Source organism: Rhinatrema bivittatum, chromosome 3 (assembly GCF_901001135.1).
Source record: "Rhinatrema bivittatum chromosome 3, aRhiBiv1.1, whole genome shotgun sequence".
NCBI classification, from domain to species: domain Eukaryota; kingdom Metazoa; phylum Chordata; class Amphibia; order Gymnophiona; family Rhinatrematidae; genus Rhinatrema; species Rhinatrema bivittatum.
In genome coordinates this window covers 186,163,220-186,186,315 of record NC_042617.1, presented here as the reverse complement: position 1 = coordinate 186,186,315, position 23,096 = coordinate 186,163,220, and the positions used below count along the sequence as shown (strand labels likewise).

General features: G+C 46.0%; 1 protein-coding gene across 1 annotated transcript in view; it reads right to left on the bottom strand.

Moving 5' to 3' along the window:
- UTRN (utrophin) overlaps positions 1–23,096 on the bottom strand; it is a 1,458,479-nt gene that overhangs the window by 984,005 nt on the left and 451,378 nt on the right. Inside the window, exons 38-40 of the mRNA XM_029594027.1 lie at positions 11,177–11,338; positions 5,159–5,299; positions 2,319–2,471 (exon numbers count right to left, since the gene is read on the bottom strand). Coding sequence (XP_029449887.1) covers positions 2,319–2,471; positions 5,159–5,299; positions 11,177–11,338 — 456 coding nt within the window. The remainder of the gene's footprint in view (positions 1–2,318; positions 2,472–5,158; positions 5,300–11,176; positions 11,339–23,096) is intronic.

Sequence of the window (23,096 nt, the reverse complement as noted above, 5' to 3'; positions counted from 1 at the left end):
AGCTGTCAGATTACTGCACAACCCATCCAAAACAGGATCGGCCCCCTCCAAATCGGACTCCTCCTGGAAATCTTCACCCCCTAGGACTTGATAGGCTGAAGGCAACAAGGCCTCAGGTTCCTCTTTCCTAAAGAGGCAAACCACCTTAGGGTCATCCCCCTCAGGGACCGAGACGATCAAGTTGTCCCCTGGGTCTGTCCCCCCAGTCCCTGGATCTACGAGTTGAACAGAACAACTGGGTTAGGGGTCTTCCTGGAGTCCATGGGAGCCTCGACTGATTCCTCTGACTCAGCTTCTCCAGTACCTGAGCCGGGGGGGGGGGGGGACCGAGCAGCCTCCGGATAGGGGAGGACCGACCTATCCTGGATCCATGTTGTTTGGGGAACCCCATGCGATTATCCGCAGAGCAGATCAGCAAGGACAGCGAAAACGTAGCCTTGCAATCTGCTTGCTGCATTGCCATGTAGGCATCATGCAGCAGCAGGACAAAATCAATAAAGAATGGCTTCATACCCTTAGTCCCTCCTTACAAGGGGCTGGGAACCAGCAGCCTAGGGCATTTTTCCTCTTCCCCGTCCCCCCCGATCGAGTTCTGAGACAGAACAGGCTGGGGACAAGCGTGGGGGATGCTCCCCCTCCCCCCTGCGGTGCGGGAACTGCCAACGGAGAATTTAACATGGCTGCCATTCCCGCTGGCCAGAGCTGTGTGGAGAGCCCAATCTGACCATGGGTGAGCCTCAATGCCGTTTTGCCACAGGAGACCCCTCCGATGAGCCCTCCCCACCATCAGAACAGCCCGCCTTCAGTTCCCATTCTTTGCTTTTTTTTTTTTATATAACTTTCTTATTGAGGCACAGGTCTAAAAAATGCAAAAGGAATAGACTGCCTCAATAAAAAATCCTACCAGAGCCTGCAGACACCAAAGAGGCCTCATGAAGAGAAAGGATCTGGACCACCAGATTTACACCCTACGGGTGAACAGGTCGAGCACATAAATAGTCACAAACCCCCGGCTCACCTGTCTCGACCAGACAGGGAAGGACCCTGCAGAACTCCAAAAACCCCAGGAGGAAGGCTCAAAAAACTAAAATTGCCCAGACTGTAGAACTGCAGATTTAGCACCATCTACCATCTGCTGGAGATAGAGAAATACTGAGGAACTGCAGGTGGCACTAGGGTTTACCAAGCAGCGTCAGTGAAACTTTCTCTGTTTCCATCTGCTGGCAGGGAAGCATAAACCCAGGAGTCTGGACTGATCCGGGTACATACAAGGAACTATCTTTTGTGCATTGTGCTGATTGCTGAAACTCAGATCATGGACTGAAACTCAGATCATGTGCTGAAACTCAGATCATGGACTATATCACAAAAATACACATCATTATCTGTCAATCCACAGCAGATTTCACCACAAATACCAGAACATTTAACAAAAAGAAAAAAAAAAGAGGGGTGTACTTTTTGTCACACATTGCAATAATTCCTCAGGAGTTTCCCCAAAAGTGAACCAAAATAAAATCTAACTGCTTCCAAGGTGAATTTACTCCCTCCCCACTTCCAGTGACATTTCAGCAGACTGCCAGGCAGATAATATGAGCTTTGTTCTCAAAGTATGGTCCAATTCAGAGGTACAAGCTCTTTCACTAGTGGTGACATTTTGTATCCTTGCCAGCATAACACACTTTTCTATGGTGATTTGCAACAGCTGACCCAGCACCAACAGTCAGCACTGAGCCACAAAGACACGTTTCCTTGGAGTGATGTCACCAAAAGTGAAACAGGCAGGTGCTTGGCTTGACCTTCACAGAAAACGCCACAGATAAAGCCTGCCCCATGCAGTCCCAAACATACTTCCACTGGCCACTCAATAGAGAGCTGTGGGGCAGCCTAGAGAGTACTGTGCTCAATGTGTGTCCTCCACTCCCAGCTGAATTTTTAGCCCACCTATCCAAATAATGCCCAAGCTTACAGCAAGGTTAGAATTCAGGTACACTTGCTCCGCCCCTTGGATTTCGCCCTCTCTTTTCCCCTTCATAACTCTGTGCATAACACATGTTGGCACTTTCCAGAGATTTAACAGCACAACTTTGGGGGTTTTTGGGGGGTGAGGGGGCAGGCGGGGGGAGCGGGAGGGCATACATTGAGCTGGCGAGCATAGAAACAACTATAGCAATATCCCTAGCCCAACTGCATAATCAAATAGCCCGGGCAACAAGATTTAGTATTTTTTTTTTTTTTACACACCGCTGCTCTGGTAATGATAATCGCCAACACTGAAGAGCCTGGGTTTTTTTTTCTTTTCGTTTCTCTTCACCAACCTGTAATTTGTGATCGTCGTCTGCCTCCTGCAGTCCCAACAGTTGATCCTCAGTCTCATTCAGCCAGTTCAGAAGGCTGTCCTCCTCTTGCTTATACTGAGAAAAGGCAGGAGACAGCTCTATCATCTGTTGCTTCGGTACCAGCTTCATCTCCTAGGCACAAGGGAGTGTGGGGTTAGAAGAAGAAGAAACAAAACTGCTCAATATTTCTCCTCCCTTGCTTCCACTGGTGAAGGTAAATCAGGAAAAGATAATTTACCTAGACATCTTTAAAGCAAAAAAATCTACAAGCCCAGCCATTCTGCTGGAAGATTAGGGAAATTTGAAAAAGCACCAGAGAGATAAAACATCCCTTAGATCACTTTCTTTCTTTTTTTTTCCAAGGGGGGGGAGGGGGCATAGGGAAGGGTTTCCCAATCCTGACCTAGGGAGCGCCCACAGCAAGGATTTTTCAGGATATTTATTTATTTATTTATCGAATATTTATCGAATATTTTATATACCGTCATTCGAATTCATTATCATAAATCCATCATAACGGTTTACAAATATGAAGGTTACAATGTTAAGGGATAAACAGAGTTTCAAAAAAGTTTCAAACTGTTGTTAAACATAGGGGAATCAAATGTTAGTTATTTACTGTTCTGTTTTACGTTTAACTTCTTAGTTATAGTCTGTAGTTGTGATAAGTTCATTTAATCTTCAGGTTGAAGTGGAGGGTGAAGTTGTTGTGTTGTTCATTGGGTGAATTGGTTTGCTTTGTTGAACAACCATGTTTTTAGCTTTTATTTTTAATGTTTTTAGGTTTTCTTGAGTTCTGAGTTCATTTGGTAGGGAGTTCCAGAGTTTTGGGCTACCTAGAGAAATTGCTCTCTTTTGGGTTGAGGTGAGGTGATTGGAACGTGTAGGAGGTGTTTTTAGAAGTCCCTTATTTGTTGATCTGATTTCCAATGAATATGCCCGAGACACCTTTGCACATACTGCAGAGTCGGTGTATGCAGGCTCCTCTCATACGGGCCGATACAGTAAAAATCACGGGAGAGCGGGCAAGCACCCGCTTTCCTGTGCGCGCGATACAGTAATTTAATTTATTTAAATTAGGGCCGGCGGTAAAAAGAGGCACTAGGGACACTAGCACGTCCCTAGCGCCTCTTTTCGGACAGGAGCGGCGGCTGTCAGCGGGTTTGACAGCCGACGCTGGTTCTCGAGCCCGCTGACAGCCACGGGTTCAGAAACCGGACGCCGGCAAAATTGAGTGTCCAGTTTTCAACCTGCGAGCCGCGGGCCTATTTCAATTTTTTTTTTTTTTACTTTTTTTTAACTTTCGGGATCTCCGACTTAATATCGCCATGATATTAAGTTGGAGGGTGCACAGAAAAGCAGTTTTTACTGCTTTTCTGTGCACTTTCCTGGTGCCGGCAGAAATTAGCGCCTACATTTGGGTAGGCGCTAATTTTTTAAAGTAAAATGTGCATCTTGGCTGCACATTTTGCTTTCTGAATCACGCGGGAATACCTAATAGGGCCATCAACATGCATTTGCATGTTGCGGGCGCTATTAGGTTCAGTGGGATTGGACACGCGTCCTTGACGTTCTATTACCCCTTACTGAATAAGGGGTAAAGCTAGTGCGCCGAAAATGTGCGTCCAATTGCCGGTTAACAGTGCACTGGAGCACACTGTACTGTTTCGGCCTGATAGTTAGAGTGGATATCCTAAACACATGACTGGCTCAATGAGCATGGGGGGGAGGGGGAGCGATGTCACACAGGACACATTTGGAAAGCCCTGGCAGGGGGAGAGAATCACGGTGCACAGGAGAATGGCAGGTGAACTGTACCACAGCAAACTGTAGGAAAACATTTTCCTTCAACCATACCTTAAAAAATAATTTAACATTCCTACGAACTTAAAATTAGTAAATGTATTATAATACGTTCAGATAACCTGGAAGCAGCACATCACCATCGACACATTTGGCTTCACTGAATCATTTGTCTCTTAGCTCTTTTTTCTGGGTACCTCTTGTCAAGCAAGGACATATAATAACACTCTTATAGGATAAGAGTTATCATGTCTCAATTTATAACACTGAAATACAAATAAATCCTGTCTCATACATATTTCATGTTCAAATCTTTTTACACTTATTTTTTACATTTTAAATTAAAACTGCACATAACCCAAACAATATATATAAATATTTGGGCTTTCCAGATAGGCAGGTGTAAAATTTAAACCACCTGAACTTTTTCAGGTAATGTAATTTGAATTCACAAAGTTACAACCTGCAATCAGAGACCAATGGGTTCATCTTGTTAAGCTGTTTCTTCCTTTTGCCTGAAAATACAATTCTAAATTACACTTGAAACAAAACGCTGTCTGCCAAAAACATACAAAGAGCCACAGGAGATTCCTGGTCTAGTTGCCCACAATGAATTTGGGGGCAGACTCCATTTGTCAAAACCAGAGCTGCCAGGAGAGAAGGCTGAAGCGAAGCATGTAAAATACACTGTGCTAACGTTTTAGGTCAGATCTGATCTTTCAAGTGAAACCCAGTCACAAATACTGCATGGAATGACACTTGAGCCAGTCCAAGCGTATTTCAGAAGGGAAAAATGAGTATTACAGCTGACCAGTTCAAGCAGTGCTTGCCACATCAGAACATCACTGCACTAGGCTTGTACATTCCCACACAAAGTCACCTCCCTCACCCACCCAGAAACTGCTTACTGTTCACAAGTAACACTGATTTCAAGCCAGATCCTGTGCTAAAAGCCAGATTTGTTCAGTTCATCGCACTCCTGCCCAAGGAATAACTGCTTTTAGTCAAATTCACACCTTTGCATTATTGTATCTTGTCTGCAGAAGCAGCAGAGTCAAACGGATTTTCTCTCTCTTGCCATCTTCGGTGGGCTGCTGCTGGAGCAATTGCTCTCCACGCCGCAGAACTTCCTCAATCTGGGCTCTCTCCTCATCCACCTAAAGAGAGGGCAACGGTATGAAATGGGTCATTCACATAAAACTCATGTTCTGTTACCCAGGAATCAAAAGAACAAAATTATTTAGCTGGAGACTGAACATTAAACCAAACCCATGCTTATAAAACAGGGGAACTGCTGAGTGTACTGACACAGAGCCTTTCTTATCTATAGTGCAAAAGGGGTGCACCAGGAGGATTCTCTTAACAAATATTTTCTTGACAGATTCCTTTTTTTTTATTTAACTCACTTGCAAAAATTTAGGTTTTACTATATGCTTTAAAATCAAGGCATCAAATAAGCATGCTCGTCATTGGCCCAATAATGTCCCCATGGTCTCAAAAGTGAGAAATCCAGGGGGATATTTAGACCCAAAAGTGAGCCAAACAGCAGATAACATCAGTTGCATGCTCAGTATTTGCCTCTTTACAGGTTATTAGGCAACTAAGAGGAGTCAGGCATTTTCAGTGATGGACCCTGTTTTATGGAATAATTTCCTTCAGGAAATTTGTGCACCTGTTTCAGTTGGATTTTTCCTAAATTTGTACTGAGTTTTGTTTTACATTGGTTGTGTAAAGTATACCTATAAGGGGTCCTTAGAAAGATATGTACTTTTTGTTTCTATATATTTTGTTTTGTCTTTCTAAGCTTAAAGACTGAATCCATTTCATAGAGACAGGCAATTAACGTCTGCCTACAGATTTATCCTGTGAGACAGAAACATATACAAAGGCATTTCAGCAAAAGCAGAAAACTGAAGGGGAGGGGTGGAATGGATCAGTAAGATGGATCTGAGTTTAGCTGCTTCAGATATCATAATATAGCAGAGTGTGGCTTGTCAGTATGAAGCAGGCAAGAACCTGAACCCGTACAAGAATTCAGCAGAGCATGGGAAGATGTCCAAATGAGTAACTGCAGATATAAAACACAGGAAACTACAATGAACTTTTGTTAAATAGGCCATGAATGCCAGTTGAGATTTGTGCTGACAGCCTTGCCATCCAATAAGGTTTGAAATATATCCCAGCCAATTGATAACAACTTGCTGACATTGCAGAGTTTCCCTCTGATTGTCATAAGGCTCAGTCATATGTAATGAGATATCTGGAAAGTCAATAATTCAAATGTCTATGAACTAGTTAACCAATGAAAGAGGTCTAACACCAGACATCAGTCACTTATGAGCCAGATATTGATGACAAGCTAAGCTCTGCCTACAATGACTGTATGCAAAACTTTCAGCATAGAAGTCTAAACCAAGAAGACTGCAACAGACAACAAGAAGCGCTGGCAGTATAAGACATACTAGAGAATCCTGGCAGCACAGTGGCTTGCCATGCTAAAGACTTTAATTTGGCCAGACTTCTGAAACAGCTAAACTTCAGGTGATAAGAACATAAAAACATGCCATACTGGGTCAGACCAAGGGTCCATCAAGCCCAGCATCCTGTTTCCAACAGTGGCCAATCCAGGCCATAAGAACCTGGCAAGTACCCAAAAACTAAGTCTATTAGTTTTAGATGGGGGCAGCAACTTTAGGGTAACAACTTTAAGTGGTAAGCTTTGTTAATAAATTTTGGACAAAGTCCTATTTTTAAGTGATAACCTGGAGCCGGTAGAGTTATTAGAAAAGGTGTAGGGGGTAGCTTATAACTGGTTTGTATTTGGTTACAGAGCCTGGGAGGTGAAGGGTCCACTAAAGGTTAGCCCATTTGTACATTGCAATTATAGCTAATTAGCCTGGAGTTAAATTTTGGGGCAACAGGTATCAGAGATTTTGAAATTAGACTTCTAATTTGCTTTCCCTGCATTTAATCATTTTAAATATAGAATGTCATGTTCTCAAAAGTTATCTAGGAAAGAATGTTAAATTAATTGGCAACAAGTGGAAAAACTAATGATAAAAAGCCCCATCCAAGTAATCAAGGAAGGATATGTCAATTTGAAAGTAAGACAAAGAACATGCAACTTATTAAACTCACAGAATAATGTTGGGTTTTGTTCAGTGAAGGAGAGGAAGTACCTCTTCTACTTTGTTCAGTGTCATAACTAGCTTTACTTGCTTCTGCTGTAATAATTACTCAGAAAATGGTTAAAAATACTAATTTTATATTCTGTATATTGTCAGGAAAACTGTTAATAAAGTAGGTGTATTCTTATCTATCTGTACCTGATAGTGTGTCTTTCCAAGTGATTAACAGCTGTATAACCATTTTATTGTTTTATACTGTTTTATTTATTTAAAGACGGATTTTCAAAGACCTACACACCAAAGCTGGGAACTACACGAGTACCTCAGGCCAACATGTGCCATGTGGATTTTAAGAGGCGCCCGAGTATAAGGGTATCTCCAGGTACACACACAAATCAGGAAGTCAAAAAAGTGGCAGCCATGGGTGTTCCAGGTCTGTAACCTGAAGTATCCGCATAAGTATTTGCATGATGAAGCGCTTGCTGGGGGCCCCTACCACGTAACTTTACTTCTGCTATGGATGACGTGTAAGTTTTAAAATTAAAAATTCAGGGCTAGTCAGCGGGGTTTGAAGGGTTGGGGCTATAGGGGAAAAGGGAGGTTTATCTAGCTAGGGGGGGTTAGGAAGTCCTATCCTTTATTGGGGCAAACTGGGAATGAACTGGGGAAATGGCTACTTGGTGTGCCTAGTAAAATCCTCTCACTTATGTGGTAGAGACGGTATTTGCATGCAGATGCGCACATCCATTTAAAATGTGCGCACATGTACCTGCGTACAGCCGATTTTATAACATGTGCACATATGTTATAAAATGGCTGTGTCCATTCACGCGAGCTGGCATACATGTTCGCCTACGCTGCTAATTGAAAGTTACCGTCCTATTGTTTAAGTTGTGATTCACTTATCATGGGTTTCCTAATATAACCATAATATAAACGCTTTAAATTAAAAAAATAAATAATAACTACGCCCTTATCTATTTCAGAAGAATCTCATTGCTGCAACATAGGTCTTAGTGCTCTCTAAACTGGACTACCATCATGCAGCTGGACTACTGTCCTACAGCTACAACAGCAGATGTGATGATTCCAGATTATTCAAAGCACAGCTGTATGAATAGTGTGTGTGTGTGTGTGTGGTGGGGGGGGATTGAAGGAAAGGAATCATTACTCTCTTGTTGAAATCACAAAACTGGCTATCTATAGAGGACTATGGAAAATTTAAAGGGCTAAAGCCCAAAATGATGAAGGACCTCCGTGTTTGGCAGAGAAATTGTTTCATTATGTGCCAAAATGCCATTTACGATTACCACAGGAGGAACTTCTAATAGTTGCAGAAAGAACTGAGGCAAGACTACAGAAGACTCGGAGGAGACCATTCTCAGTAATTGCTCCCTAGTTATAGAATAGTCTGCCAAATACTTTGCATCTCCAAAAAGGACAGTCTGCAGTTTAAGGAACAAATTAAAGCATGGTTTTTCCAACAGGCTTATTCGGAGAAGGGTTAAGATGGTCGGCTACAGGTCTTTTTTTCAAGAGGTACCAGTACTGAGTACCAGCACCTTTTTCTCCACCTGCTTGAATTGCCTTGTGGGAAAAAAAAATATGCAACCAGTGCTGCCTCCACTCCTTCTCCCTGTGTCCTCTTTTCTGCACAGAGAAAGGACTTGGGGAAGAGAGACTGTTGTCTAGGAAGGGAAGTAGGGAAAAGAAAAGGACTGATGCTTGGCCTTTGAGGAAAGAAACAGTGGACTCAGCCTGCCTTCTGGGAGGAGGGAGGTAAGAGAGAAGATTCTGTGGGAGGAGGAGAGGGCAAAGTAGTGAGGTGGGGGATGAGATATGGTTATGATAGGGCCAGTGAGCCCCTGTCATCAGTTCTGTGTGTTTGTGGGAGGCAGGGCTTATGCTGGGGCCAACAAGCACCCGTCATTGTTCATTTGTGGATTAGGGGAGGTTTATATTGGAGCTGATGAGCCCACATCCTTGTTGTGAGAGAGGGATGTTATGTTAGGGTCCAAAAACAGGGGGCATTGGGGGGGGCCTGGATGGAGCAGCAATAACAACCCTAATTAGAAGGGCATGGATTAAACTGCATAGAGCAGCAGTTACAACCCTAAACACCTTGTTGTGCACACGGAATTGACCATTTTGGTCTTTATCTGTTATCATTAACTATGTTACTATGACCAGACAATAAAGTTCAGGGGGGGAAAAAAAGCATTTTCCTTTTGGTGTGGTCAGCTTTGGGAATGTGAACATGCAGCATCTCCGATATCTTTCTATTTTGCACAGTATGGAAGGAAATATATTTCTGTTTCTCCAATGTAGCATTATATTTATTTATTTATGCAGATTCTGGCTTCTTGGGGTTTCCAATTCAGTTTTTGCCTGCATATTTCTGTGTTTAATTTGTGGTCACCTATTCTATATTTGGTAAGGGTCTATCAATCTTCTGTATGTGTGAACAAAGTGAGGTATTCTGCTAGCATGTAGTTTGTCTATACTGATCTATAGCAGTCTGGCTTGTTCTGCTTTCCCAATAGGAGGTGTAATTATTTATTTAGATTTTCATATTTCGCTTTTTGGTACTTCAAAGCGGATTAAATTCAGGTACTGTAGCTAATTCCCTATCCCTAGAGGGCTTACAATCTAATAGGGTCATTCATCAAAATGCATTAAAGCATTAACGCACATGTTAACGCCATAACGCATGTGATAATAGTACTATCGCATAGCGCAAATGCATTTTTTGGAAGGGGCAGGATTAGGGAGGGGTTTGGGCGGGATTAATTAAAATGAGAGGCAATATCGCATGGTTTTAATGCCAGATATAACTACAATATGCCTGAAAGGGCTGTAATACAAATTGCATTTCAACCATTTCTAGGCTTGGGAGGGGGGAGAGGGAAAGTACCTCTGGGGAGGCCTTCACAGAATTCAACTATTTATATGACTAGAGGAGGACCAGCTAACAGCTCGAGGTGAGGTGTTGGTTTAGGGGCCAGTTTTACATGAAGAGTAAGACATATGAATTGCACAGCACACCTTGGTGAAGATTTGACATCAATTGGAGTGAGGAAAGTCTCACAAAGATGAGATTTCTACAATGTTCTCACACCCTAGCTTGATGGTACCGTAACAAGGAGCAACAGTGGGACTTGAACCCTGGTCTCCCCAGATCATAGCCTGCTATTCTAACCACTAGGCTACTCCTCCACTGTATTTGTATTCTAACACTGGGTGTAGTATATGCAATGCTGTCATTTCATAGGCTCTGTAGTCAGTTGAAGGGGGTGGGGCTCTGGGTGGTTGTCCCTTCCCATTCCACCTTAAAGGAGGGCCCTGCATGTGAGGTCCGGAATCTTTATTCCCAGGAAAAAAAAAAAAAAAAGCAGTGATCGACTATGTGGTTACATAGGGAAGCCACTAGGATGATATATGATGTATGAGAAGGAATGGAGGAGCATAGAGTGAGAGACGATTTGAATAGTAAGTGGGCTATGAATAAGAACTCCAGTTTTCCGATTTAACAGTGCATAAAATAATTAATTGGGTGGGATTGTGAGCTGGTAGGCTGAATTTGTACTATTTTGGTCAGGCTGAGTATTGATAGTTTTTGTTACGGTTTATAGTGTAATTGTATTATGTAGATGGATGGTTGTGGGTATGTTATCACCTTGAGATGGCTATAGATAAGGTGAGGAAAATATATGTACCATTACAATCCATCATTACAAGAAGAGAGTAAGCCACTGTTGAACTGAGAAGGATAGAGAGGGCCTCCTCATGGTGGAACCCCATTTCTTTTCAAAACCAGTAGCTACTCATAGAAAAATGTTGCCAATTTTTTTTTTTTTTATTATATTTTTACACTCCCCAAAATGATTTTATGTTTTCACTGCTAACCTTTTCACCCTCGTCAGTGGATTCCAAATGCCTTTCCACAACCTTTAGCATGTTCTGTAAATCCAACTCAAATGTATCCAGGTCTGCAGCAGTCCTGTCACCCTCCTGGATCTCGTCCACATGGGAAACTGAATGCGTCAGAGGTTCCTGACTGACTAGCATCTGCAGCAGAGAGAAACATGTAAAGCCGTTATTTAGGAATAGTGAACTGATAAACATAAGTGGCACAGAAAAGCAAAATTAAAGGGGGGGGGGGGGGAAGCATAGAATGTCTCTCATTTTTCACCTTTAATTTTTATGTCCCAAGCGGATTCATGCATCGAAACAATTAACCACCAAGAAATACGACTATATTAGCCTCAGTTAAAAATCATTTTGACTTTAATCTCTTGAGTCAGGCAGTTTGGGGCAGGAAGTATTAAAGAGATGAACTCCAGACCCCAGTGGAAGAAGTGATTAATATCACTAGCAGAACACCGCTAATTGGTTTAACTGCAGTGCTTAAAACAGCTTTGAAGGAACCACATCAAGACTTCTTGTCCAAGAAAGGTGCTATTAAACCAACTTAAGTGAACAGACGAAGCAAAATAATTATGAAAAAGAACTGGATGTTGTGAATGAAGAAGGCAGACTCTATCTCAAACTCCCCTTAATCTATGCTGTAAACCTTCACGATCTCCAGATTATTTCAAGTCCAGAATTTCAAAGATCACGTGAAATGTCTATGAATGTTGTGTAGGGGATTGGGATTTGTGTTGTCAAGGTTTAAAGAAAAGCAAGCAAGAGTTCTTTTTCAGCACACCCAATTTCCTAATGTAGAGCAGCTAAAGAAAACAAGATCAGACTCTGTTGCCGAGTGCTGACGTGTGAAGGCTTGAGAAAATCTTTTTCTTTAACAAATTTACAGCCCTACCAAATTGCACTCTCTTTAAATTTGAACGGGTTATGGGAACCCTTTATGACGTGGCATCAGTCTAATTTGTAGGTATGTTGGATTATTTGAGGGATAGTGGGAGGCTTTCATTGGCATGTCTTGTTTAATTCTATTTGGATGCATGAGCTCTATAGCTACAATATGTAATGTGTTTAGTCCACATTCAATAAAATTTATTGAGGTAACGGACAAGAATGTGGACCCCTTGCCCGAGGTGGAGTTAGTGCAACCTGAGAGGGTAAACCCCCACAGGTCTGCACCGTCGGGAGGAGAGGTCTAGCTGGCGCAGGGGCCAGCTGGAGCTTCGCCAATACCAACCCCATTTCCCGCGGGTTGAGCCTTTGGGTGCGGGGGCCGGCTGGTCTTAGATGGTCCCCTGTGAAGACGGTGGTAGCAGTCAGGAGATTCATCCAAGAACAGTCCAGGATCAGAAGCCAGAGCATCACAGATAGCCAGTCCAGAATCAGAAGCCAGAGAATCGCTGTTAGCCAGTCCGAGGTCGAAGCCAGAAGAGTCACTGAACGCCAGTCCAAGGTCAGAAGCCAGAAAATCCATCCACAGGAACCAAAGAATGGGAGCAGGAGCAGGAACAGGATTCGGAAGGCAGGAACAGGACTCGGAAGGCAGGGACAGGAATAGGAACCAAGGCAGCAACGAAGCACAGAAGACCCCACCGAAGTGAAGCAGACTCATTGTCAAGTCATAGGAGAATCTAAGAAGCAGGTCTAAATAGGCCTGAGCCGATGATGTCATCAAGAGGAGGTTCCGGAAGTCCCTACCGCTGGCCCTTTAAGAGGCACACGCGAGCATAAGGAAGGGGCGTGGAGGAGAGTTGGCCGACAGCGTGTTGGAGAAGACCCGGGAGGCAGCGAGGCCAGCAGAGCTGCGATGAGGCGCGCAATGAGACCGGTGAGTGCAACAGTACCCCCTTCTCCTAAGGCCTCTCCCTGGAGGTTTCGGCTTCTTAGGATGGGAATGATGAAACTGCTGAAGCAGGCTCTTGTCCAGTATGTTGGCAGCTGGTTCCCAAGAGTTTTCTTCCAGGCCAAAACCCTCCCAGGATAGTAGGTATTCCCACTGTCTACCTCTCTTCCTGAGATCTAAAACATCGTGGACTCGATAAATGGATTCTTCTTCTGCAGTTAACGGTTGGAGTTTGGGAGGAGCTCGAGGAGGCCAAGATAAGACTAAAGGCTTCAAAAGGAAGACATGAAAAGAATTGTGAATCCTCAGAGACGGAAGCAATCGTAGCTGGAAGGTGACAGGTCCCAGCTGGCGAAGCACTGAAAAGGGCCCAATATATCGAGGTGCTAGATGCATTGAGGGGAGCTTCAAGTGAATATATTTGGTGCTGAGCCAGACCTTCTCACTGGTTTTGAAGTGTGAGCAGGTATTGGATGGGCATCGGTGGTTTTCTTGGCCCTTAGGCTGGCTCTCTGTATAAGAAGTTGGGTACACTCCCACAGACGGTGCAACTCTCGCGCCATCAACTGAGTGGCGGAGGTGGGTACTGTCAAAGGTGAGGGCAGCGGAGGAAGAGGTTGTCTCCCATAGACTAGCAAGAAAGGTGAGGATTTGGTGGAGGCGGAGATGTGGGAATTCAAAGCAAATTCTGCCCAAGGGAGTAGAGAAGCCCAGTCATTTTGTTGCAGATTGATGTAGCTGCAGAAGAACTGCTTCAAGGTCTGGTTGGTCCTCTCTGCTTGACCATCGGCTTGCGGGTGCTATGCCATTGTAAGGTCCAAAGAGATATTGCACTTTTTCCAGAGGGCCTTCCAGTAGCGGGCAGTAAATTGAGTGCCCCGATCAGAGACTATGGGGCGGATTTTCAGAGCCCTGCTCGCCTAAATCCGCCCAAAACCGGGCGGATTTAGGCGAGCAGGGCCCTGCGCACGGGGAAGCCTATTTTACATAGGCCTACCGGCGCGCGCAGAGCCCCGGGACTCGCGTAAGTCCCGGGGTTCTCCGAGGGGGGAGTTTCGGGGGCGTGTCGGCAGCGTTTTGGGGGCGGGTACGGGGGCGTGGCTACGGCCCGGGGCGGTCCGTGGGCGTGGCCATGCCCTCCGTACCCGCCCCCAGGTCGCGGCCCGGCGCGCAGGAGGCCCGCTCGCGCGCGGGGATTTACTTCTCCCTCCGGGAGGCGTAAATCCCCGGAGAAAGGTAAGGGGGGGGTGTAGACAGGGCCGGGCGGGTGGGTTAGGTAGAGGAAGGGAGGGGAAGGTGAGGGGAGGGCGTTAGAGGATTCCCTCCAAGGCCGCTCCGATTTCGGAGCGGCCTTGGAGGGAACGGGGGTAGGCAGCACGGCTCGGCGCGCGCCGGCTATACAAAATCCATAGCCTTGTGCGTGCCGATCCAGGTTTTTAGCAGATACGCGCGGCTCCGCGCGTATCTACTAAAATCCAGCGTACTTTTGTTTGCGCCTGGAGCGCAAACAAAAGTAGGCCTATTCACGGAGTATGAAAATCCGCCCCTATGTGTTTTGGAAGACCATGTAGCCGAAAGACATTTTGGACAAAGAGCTGTGCCACCTGCAGAGCGGAGGGAAGACCTGGCAGAGCAACGAAATGTGCCATCTTAGAAAAACGGTCTACCACAATCCAAATGTCCGTCTTGCCTTCGGAAGGGGGTAAGTCCACGATGAAGTGCGTGGCTATATGCGACCATGGTTCAGAAGGAATGGGTAGCGGTTGTAACAGGCCCCAGATGGGACCCCACTGAGGTTTTTGCTGGGTACAGATCTGACAGGAGTCTACATAGTCTCACACATCTGCTTTGACTGTGGGCCACCAATAGAATCGCAGAAGTGAGGCCAGGGTGCGAGCTTGTCCAGGGTGTCCCGCGGTACGGGAATCATGGGCCCAGTGCAGAATTTTGCCTTGGAGTAGCGGGGAACTACGGTCTTCCCTAGAGGCACAGAGAAGATAGCCGACAGGAGGACTCGCGCTGGATCTATGATGTGATGAGGAGGGTCGGTGGAGTCTTCAGGAGTAAATGAACGAGAGAGAGCGTTCACCTTGACATTTTTAGCCACGGGGCGGTAACATAGTGTTAAATTAAAATGGGTGAAAAAGAGCAGCCATCGTGCTTTGCGACGGTTCAACCGCTGGGCATGGTGAAGATACTGAAGGTTTTTATGATCTGTATAGACCGTGATGGGGCACTGGGACTCCTCCAACCAGGGACGCCACTTCGAAGGCGAGTTTAATTGCCAGGAGTTTCTTGTCTCCAATTCCGTAGTTCCGTTCTGCTGGTGAGAATCATTTGGAAAAGAAGGAACATGGGTGGAGTTTGCCGGTAGAAGAATGTTGGCTTAATACCATCCCTACTCCGTCGGAGGAGGCGTCCACCTCAAGCACAAAAGGATAGAGAGGATCTGGGTGTCGGAGACACAGTTCTTGAAGAAATGCGGCCTTCAAGCGTTGAAAGACCGTTACGGCCTCAGGAGGCCACACCTTGGGGTTCGCGCCCTTGTGAGTCAGAGCTGTTATCGGAGCTACCAGCTTGGAATAATTATGGATAAAGGTTCGGTAATAGTTAGTGAAGCCGAGAAATCGCTGAACAGCTCGTAAGCCCGTCAGTCATGGCCAGGCCTGGATGCATTTAAGTTTCTCTGGGTCCATACAGAATCCATACTGTGAGACTATATACCCAAGGAAGGGTAGGCTCTCCTTCTCGAACGAGCACTTTTCTAACTTGGCGAAGAGCTGGTGGTCCTGAAGACGTTGAAGTACTTGTGCGACGTCCTGACGATGGGTCGAAAGATCCCTAGAGAAATGTCATCTAGGTAGATGACAACACACTTGTACAACAGGTCGCAGAATATCTCATTCATCATATTCTGGAACACAGCCAGGGCATTACAGAGTCCGAAGGGCATGACCAGGTACTCATAGTGCTCGTCGCGAATATTGAAGGCTGTTTTCCACTCGTCGCCCTCCCGGATGTGAATTAGGTTGTAGGCCCCTCGCAAGTCAAGTTTGGTAAAGATCCGGGCTCCTTGTAGGCAATCAAATAGCTCAGCAATGAGAGGTAGGGGGTAATAGTCCTTTAGGGTGATAGCATTGAGACCCCTATAGTCAATACAGCGGTGGAGAGATCTGTTCTTTTTGGCCACAAAGAAGAAGCCCGCTCCGGTGGGAGACGTGGATTTGCGGATGAATCCCTTGTCCAAATTTTCTTGAATATAGTCCGACATGGCCCGGGTCTCAGCCAAGGATAACGGGTAGACCTGATCTCGAGGTGGTTCGGTATTAGGCAGGAGGTTGATAGCGTAGTCAAAAGACCAATGCGGAGGTAGGGTATCAGCGCTTTGCTTAGAGAAGACCCTCCCATAAAAGGCATAGCAGGATGGAAGTCCAACCGGAAGAATTGCCTTGGAGAGTCAGCGACAAGTCAGTGGCGACTTAAGATATGAGTCCTGGCAAGAGGCACCCCAATGCGAGAGTTGTGAGAAAGTCCAAACAAATTGCGGAGAGTGTTTCTTCAACCAAGGTAGCCAGAGAACTACCGGATGGATAAAGCAGTCAATAACGTGAAAAGTTATGGTCTCCTCATGCAGGGCTCCTGTACGAAGAATTAGCGGGACAGTAGTGTGGGTGACCTTGCCTGGCAAGGGCTCTCCAGAGATAGAGGAGAGTGCGAGGGGTATTGGAGCAAGGCGAGTGGGGATCCGGAGGTGTTGTACAAGCTGCTTGAGGATGAAGTTGCCTCCTGACCCGGAATCCACCAGGGCTAGAGTGTGGAATTCAAGGCCGTCTACCCTGAGGGCAACAGGGAGCGTGAGAGGGGGATCAGGAGATGTCAGGCCCAGAAGTAGTCCCCCAACTTGACCTAGGCCCGTGCATTTTCCGGACATTTTGGGCAGCGGGCGAGCATGTGGCCTGCTCCTCCACAGTATATGCACAGACCCCCATGATAACGTCTGAGGCGTTCCTCGGGGATCAATGGACTGTGGACCAACTGCATGGGTTCTTCCGGGACAACTCTGGTGGTAGCAGGCATTGGCTTGGGAGAAGGCGAATGGCAGGAGGACCTGGAAATAGGTGGAGGTCTTCTAGAGGATGACAACTCATGAAGCCGGCAGTCGATCTGGCCGGCCAAGTCGATCAAAGCATCCAGGGTAGAGGGTAGTTCGCGGGCCTCCAATTCATCTTTGATCTGAGAGGTTAAACCATCTAGGATGATTGAGCGCAGGCAGTCCTCACCCCGTGAAGCTCGGAGGCCAAAGTACGAAACTGGATTACATAGTCCGTCAGAGGTGGAACTAAAGATCGCCTGTAACCCGGTGTCAAAGACAGTACGAAATAACGACAGAAATGCTGGGACATCCTGCAGAACTGAATCGGCCCATTCCCACAGCAGTGAGGCCCAAGCCAGAGCCTTCCCGTCCAAAAGGAAGAGGATGTAAGTCGTCTTGGTGAGGTCGGTGGGAAAGAGGGCGGACTGCAAACAAAAGTGCATGTGGCACTCATTAATAAAGCCGCAACACAGCTGAGGCTCCCCAGCGAAGGTGGAGGGGCCGGAAGCGGTAAGACAGGTCGTGCGGCAGGCGCAAGAGGAGGATGATCCCCGGCTAGGAAAGAGGAAGCCCCTACTTGTACTGTAGAATCCAGACATTGGCTGAGGCGGTCCACCGCCAAAGCAAGGGACTCGAGGAGCCTCTGCTGTTCCAGGATTTTCTGAGCAAGACCTCGTATGGCCTGTCGAGTGGAAGCCTCTGCCGAGTCCATGGACTTGGCAATCTGTTGAGGTGACGGACAAGAATGTGGACCCCTTGCCCAAGGTGGAGTTAGTGCAACTTGAGAGGGCGAACCCCCGCAGGTCCCCACCGTCAGGAGGCGAGGCCTAGCTGATGCAGGGGCCGGCTGGAGCTTCGCCAATACCAACCCCGTTCCCCGCAGGTTGAGCCTTTGGGTGCTGGGGCCAGCTGGTCTTAGGTGGGCCCCTGTGAAGATGGTGGTAGCAGCTAGGAGATTCGTCCAAGATCAGTCCAGGATCAGAAGCCAGAGGATCACTGATAGCCAGTCCAGAGTCAGAAGCCAGAGAACCGCTGATAGCCAGTCCGAGGTTGAAGCCAGAAGAGTCACCGAAAGCCAGTCCGAGGTCAGAAGCCAGAAGATCCATCCGCAGGAACCAAAGAATGGGAGCAGGAACAGGACTCAGAAGGAACAGGAACAGGAACCAAGGCACCAACGAAGCGCAGAAGACCCCACCGAAGTGAAGCAGACTCGTTTCCAAGTCATAGGAGGATCAACGAAGCAGGTCTAAATAGGCCTGAGCCGATGAGGTCATCAAGGGGCGGTCCCGGAAGTCCCTGCCACTGGCCCTTTAAGAGGTGGGGCCAGAGGTGGGGCCAGCCGCGCGTGCGCTAAGAAAGGGGCCAATCTTCCAAGGCGAAGCTCGGCGTTAGCACGCTGGAGGAGGCCCGGCCCAGAGGAGAGTCGGCCGACAGCATGTCAGAGAAGACCCGGGAAGCAGCGAGGCCGGCAGAGCCGCGACGGGGTGCACGATGAGGTCGGTGAGTGCAACATAAAACATTAGAGAAACATTGTGAGTTGAATGCCAATATAGTAAGGAGGAGATGTGGGGGGATAGAGGGAGGGAGGAAGCAGGATAATATAATGGGATTTTACCTTGTTCTAGAAATGTTTAAATAATCAAGTGGAACATGTATAATCTGATTATAATGTTGTATTGTACTGTTGACTTTATGATGATGCAATAACATTTAATTTACAAAAAAAAACAAAAAACCAAGATCACGAAATATTTAATCCCAAGCACATGTCAGTTGCCTGTGTTTACAATACTGAGTTAAATTTTTTTCCAGGGCTTTAGACTATCAGAAATTACACTTCCATATATAATTTAAAGGAAGATGGCGGTGAAGCAGCAGGTGTTTCAAGAGCACACTAGCGGAAGCTTTGACGATACCTCAGGTGTTTCAAGAACACTAGCGGAAGCTTTGACGATACCTCAGTGCTGATTTGGAGGGAGAAAAGCAGTATACAAGCCCAAACAGAAACAGAAAATTAGAAATATTTACCTTCCTTCTTTGAAAATAATGCAAGCATAAGTAGCATTTGCCTAAAACTGCAAGTTCCCCCTACAATATGCGGAAGAACAATAACTATTTCAGTGGCCAACCCATATTCCATGCTAGGTACCACTCAGCAAACAGACCTGGGAGTCACTTCGGACAATACATTACATAAAGTAGTGTGGTTGCTGTGTTAGTCCAGTTACAATATACCATGCTGTAAACTTTGTCAGCACATCATACAGGACCCCCCAGTTACCCACATGGGAAAGGCCTTCAACTCACGGGGACTCCGCTTATGTTCTTGCTCTAATGTAATGTACAGTATATTATTCAAAGCAGAAACTATGAAGAGGGATGTTACATTGGTGAAACAGGTCTGAAGTGAAAAAAAAAAGTATTCATTTACACAGACAACCGTTCAGACACCAGAGAAGACCAAGGCAATACCCTCCTTAGTGAGCATTTTTCCAGGACCAGACCACTGATGATCAGAATACTAAAAGGGAAATTCAAAACAATTCAGCAACATAACATTTTCTAATGATCAGATACTTTGAAACTGACCAGAAAGGACTAAACAGACTTGGGCTTTCTGACACACTGTGAGACATAAAATTCAACTTCCTGTCACCTTGTATCACTCCAGCACAGCAACCAGTCTTTCCCCTTCCTGTACTTATTCAATAATATAATGTTAAAATATATCATCAAACTGTTCAGGAGTAACAATACCTTACATCCATTTTTAGTAAGGTGCTACCACCTTGCATGTAAATATTTCACATCTGTTGTAATACTCTTGTGGTAACAGTCCAGGAAGTGCAGAAGGCTGCAATACTAACAGTGGCCACAAAGTGTCAGTACTTTATATTATAACACTAGCACAGTCACCTTGTGGCTCATTGCTGCTACTCCAGGCTTTCAAATTTCCTAGAGAGACACCAAGTATACACATGGGTTACAGTGACAGTGGCATGTTACCGGAGAGGGGGAGGGGACAGTCAGTGTAACTGCACCATGGCCCACAGTGTAAAGGGGGACCTTCTGTGATCCAGTTAAATTTATGCTGTTCACTTATGGGCAGATTTTAAAAGGGCCGGAAGTGTGACCATAAACACATGTATCTTGCGCAAAGATACGCGCTATTTTATAAAGCATACGTGTTGGTTATAAAATACTCTTCACGTGCGTATATCTGCAGCTTTACACATATATTTAATGTGCTCGGAGAAGGAGGGAGGGAGAGAGAGACTATAAAGCTCAGCCTGACACTCAATATATGGACCATTGTAAGGGGGGGGTACTTTGACTCGGAGTGAGTTTTCGGGAAGTGGATTGAGGTTTGGGGGATGGTGTTACAGAAACATTCAGAGGTATCCCTTGTAAAATTGACATCATTAAAGAATTTTAGACCTTATAAGTGATGAAAAGGAGTTGATCTGTACAAAGCAGCTAGCATTCTGCCTACCTTTTCTGGGCACACGTACATTAACGAACGTGTGCCCTTCCCAGCTATTTAAAATTCACGTAGCTCCCGCACAGCCCATTTATGCGCGTATGTGGCTGTTTTTGCATGCTCAAGGCTTTTAAAATCTACCTTTTAGGCATCGCCACAGGGAACAAGGGAAGTAAGTGGCTTGCCTTCCCAATCCCGCTCTACCCCCCAACTAATGCTGGCATCATCCTGCTGCCCTATGCTGCCCAACTCTCTCACCTCCATCCTCACTCCATGGCCAAGCCTCAACTGAAAGAGGTCAACACCAACAGACTGGCATTTCTGACCCATTCCTCCTGCCTCCATGGCATTTTTCCCATATGGTTCAAATAATCAGCTGTTTCAACGACATGATGCATGCTATTGATACAGAGCACCAAGCGGTTCAAATAGCTGATCTGTGAACTCCACAGGAGCAGGTTAGAAGGGCCAGATTGTTGGCTGGGGCCAGGGCCATGGAGGTAGGGGAAGAAGATGAGGAGAAATAAATGGAGTCAGGAGGAATAGAACAGGACAAGGCCAGGGAGGGTGAAAGGGTGGAGAGCAGAAAATTGGGAATTGAGTGGGGACAGAGTGGTAGTTCAGAGATTGAGTAGAGACTCTGGAAAGCAGGAACTCAGAGATTTATGGGGAGGGGAATAGCAGGGTCTCAAATTGGGCAGTTATGAGTAGAGGAGAAGGAGACAGGATTAAAATAGGGAATAAGAGATGAAGGGATCTAAAGAGAGTATCAAGGATCTGGATGGCTGGGGAAGAAGCAGTGGAAAGGTTGGAGGACTCTGGAAGTGGTCAGAAGAGGGTGGAATTAGGGGGCTGGGTAAGGGGTAAGAGAATGAGAGGCAGAAGGAAGAAGATAAGAGCTGGGGAGTGGGTGAGTTACATAGAAACATAGAAATGACGGCAGAAGAAGACCAAATGGCCCATCCAGTCTGCCCAGCAAACTTCACACATTTTTTCTCTCATACTTATCTGTTTCTCTTAGCTCTTGGTACTATTTCCCTTCCACCCCCACCTTTAATGTAGAGAGCAGTGATGGAGCTGCATCCAAGTGAAATATCTAGCTTGATTAGTTAGGGGTAGTAGCCGCCGCAATAAGCAAGCTACACCCATGCTTATTTGTTTTACCCAGACTATGTTATACAGCCCTTATCGGTTGTTTTTCTTCTTCCCTGCCAATAAGCAAGCTTCTCCCCTGCCAATAAGCAAGCTACACCCATGCTTATTTGTTTTACCCAGACTATGTTATACAGCCCTTATTGGTTGTTTTTCTTCTCCCCTGCCGTTGAAGCAGGGAGCTATGCTGGATATGCGTGAAGTATCAGTTTCCTTTTTTTCTCCCCTGCCGTTGAAGCAGAGAGCTATGCTGGATATGCGTGAAGTATCAGTCTTCTCTCATGCTCTTGAAGCAGAGAGCCATGCTGGATATGCATCGAAAGTGAAGTATCAGGCACATTTGGTTTGGGGTAGTAACCGCCGTAACAAGCCAGCTACTCCCCGCTTTGTGAGTGCGAACCTTCTTTTCTTCTCCCCTGCCGTTGAAGCAGAGAGCTCTGCTGGATGTGTGAAGTATCAGTTTTTCTTCTCCCCTGCCGTTGAAGCAGAGAACTATGCTGTATATGCATTGAAAGAGAAGTATCAGGCTTATTTGATTTGGGGTAGTAACCGCCGTAACAAGCCAGCTACTCCCCTCTTTGTGAGTGTGAATCCTTTTTTCCACATTTCCTCTTGCTGTTGAAGCTTAGAGCGATGTTGGAGTCACAGTAAGCATGTGTATGTTTATTTAATAATGGTATTGTCTCCAGGCAGTAGCCATCATTCTGGCGAGTCACCCACTCTTCATTGGCGGCCTCTTGACTTTATGGATCCACAGTGTTTATCCCATGCCCCTTTGAAGTCCTTTACAGTTCTGGTCTTCACCACATCCTCCGGATGGGCATTCCAGGCATCCACCACCCTCTCCGTGAAGAAATACTTCCTGACATTGGTTCTGAATCTTCCTCCCTGGAGCTTCAAATCGTGACCCCTGGTTCTGCTGATTTTTTTCCTACGGAAAAGGTTTGTCGTTGTCTTTGGATCATTAACACCTTTCAAGTATCTGAAAGTCTGTATCATATCACCTCTGCTCCTCCTTTCCTCCAGGGTGTACATATTTAGATTCTTCAATCTCTCCTCGTACGTCATCCGATGAAGATCCTCCACCTTCCTGGTCGCCCTTCTCTGTACCGCCTCCATCTTGTCTTTGTCTTTTTGAAGATACGGTCTCCAGAACTGAACACAGTACTCCAGGTGAGGCCTCACCAAGGACCTGTACAAGGGAATAATCACTTCCCTTTTCTTACTCGATATTCCTCTCTCTATGCAGCCCAGCATTCTTCTGGCTTTAGCTATCGCCTTGTCACATTGTTTCGCCGACTTCAGATCATTAGACACTATCACCCCAAGGTCCCTC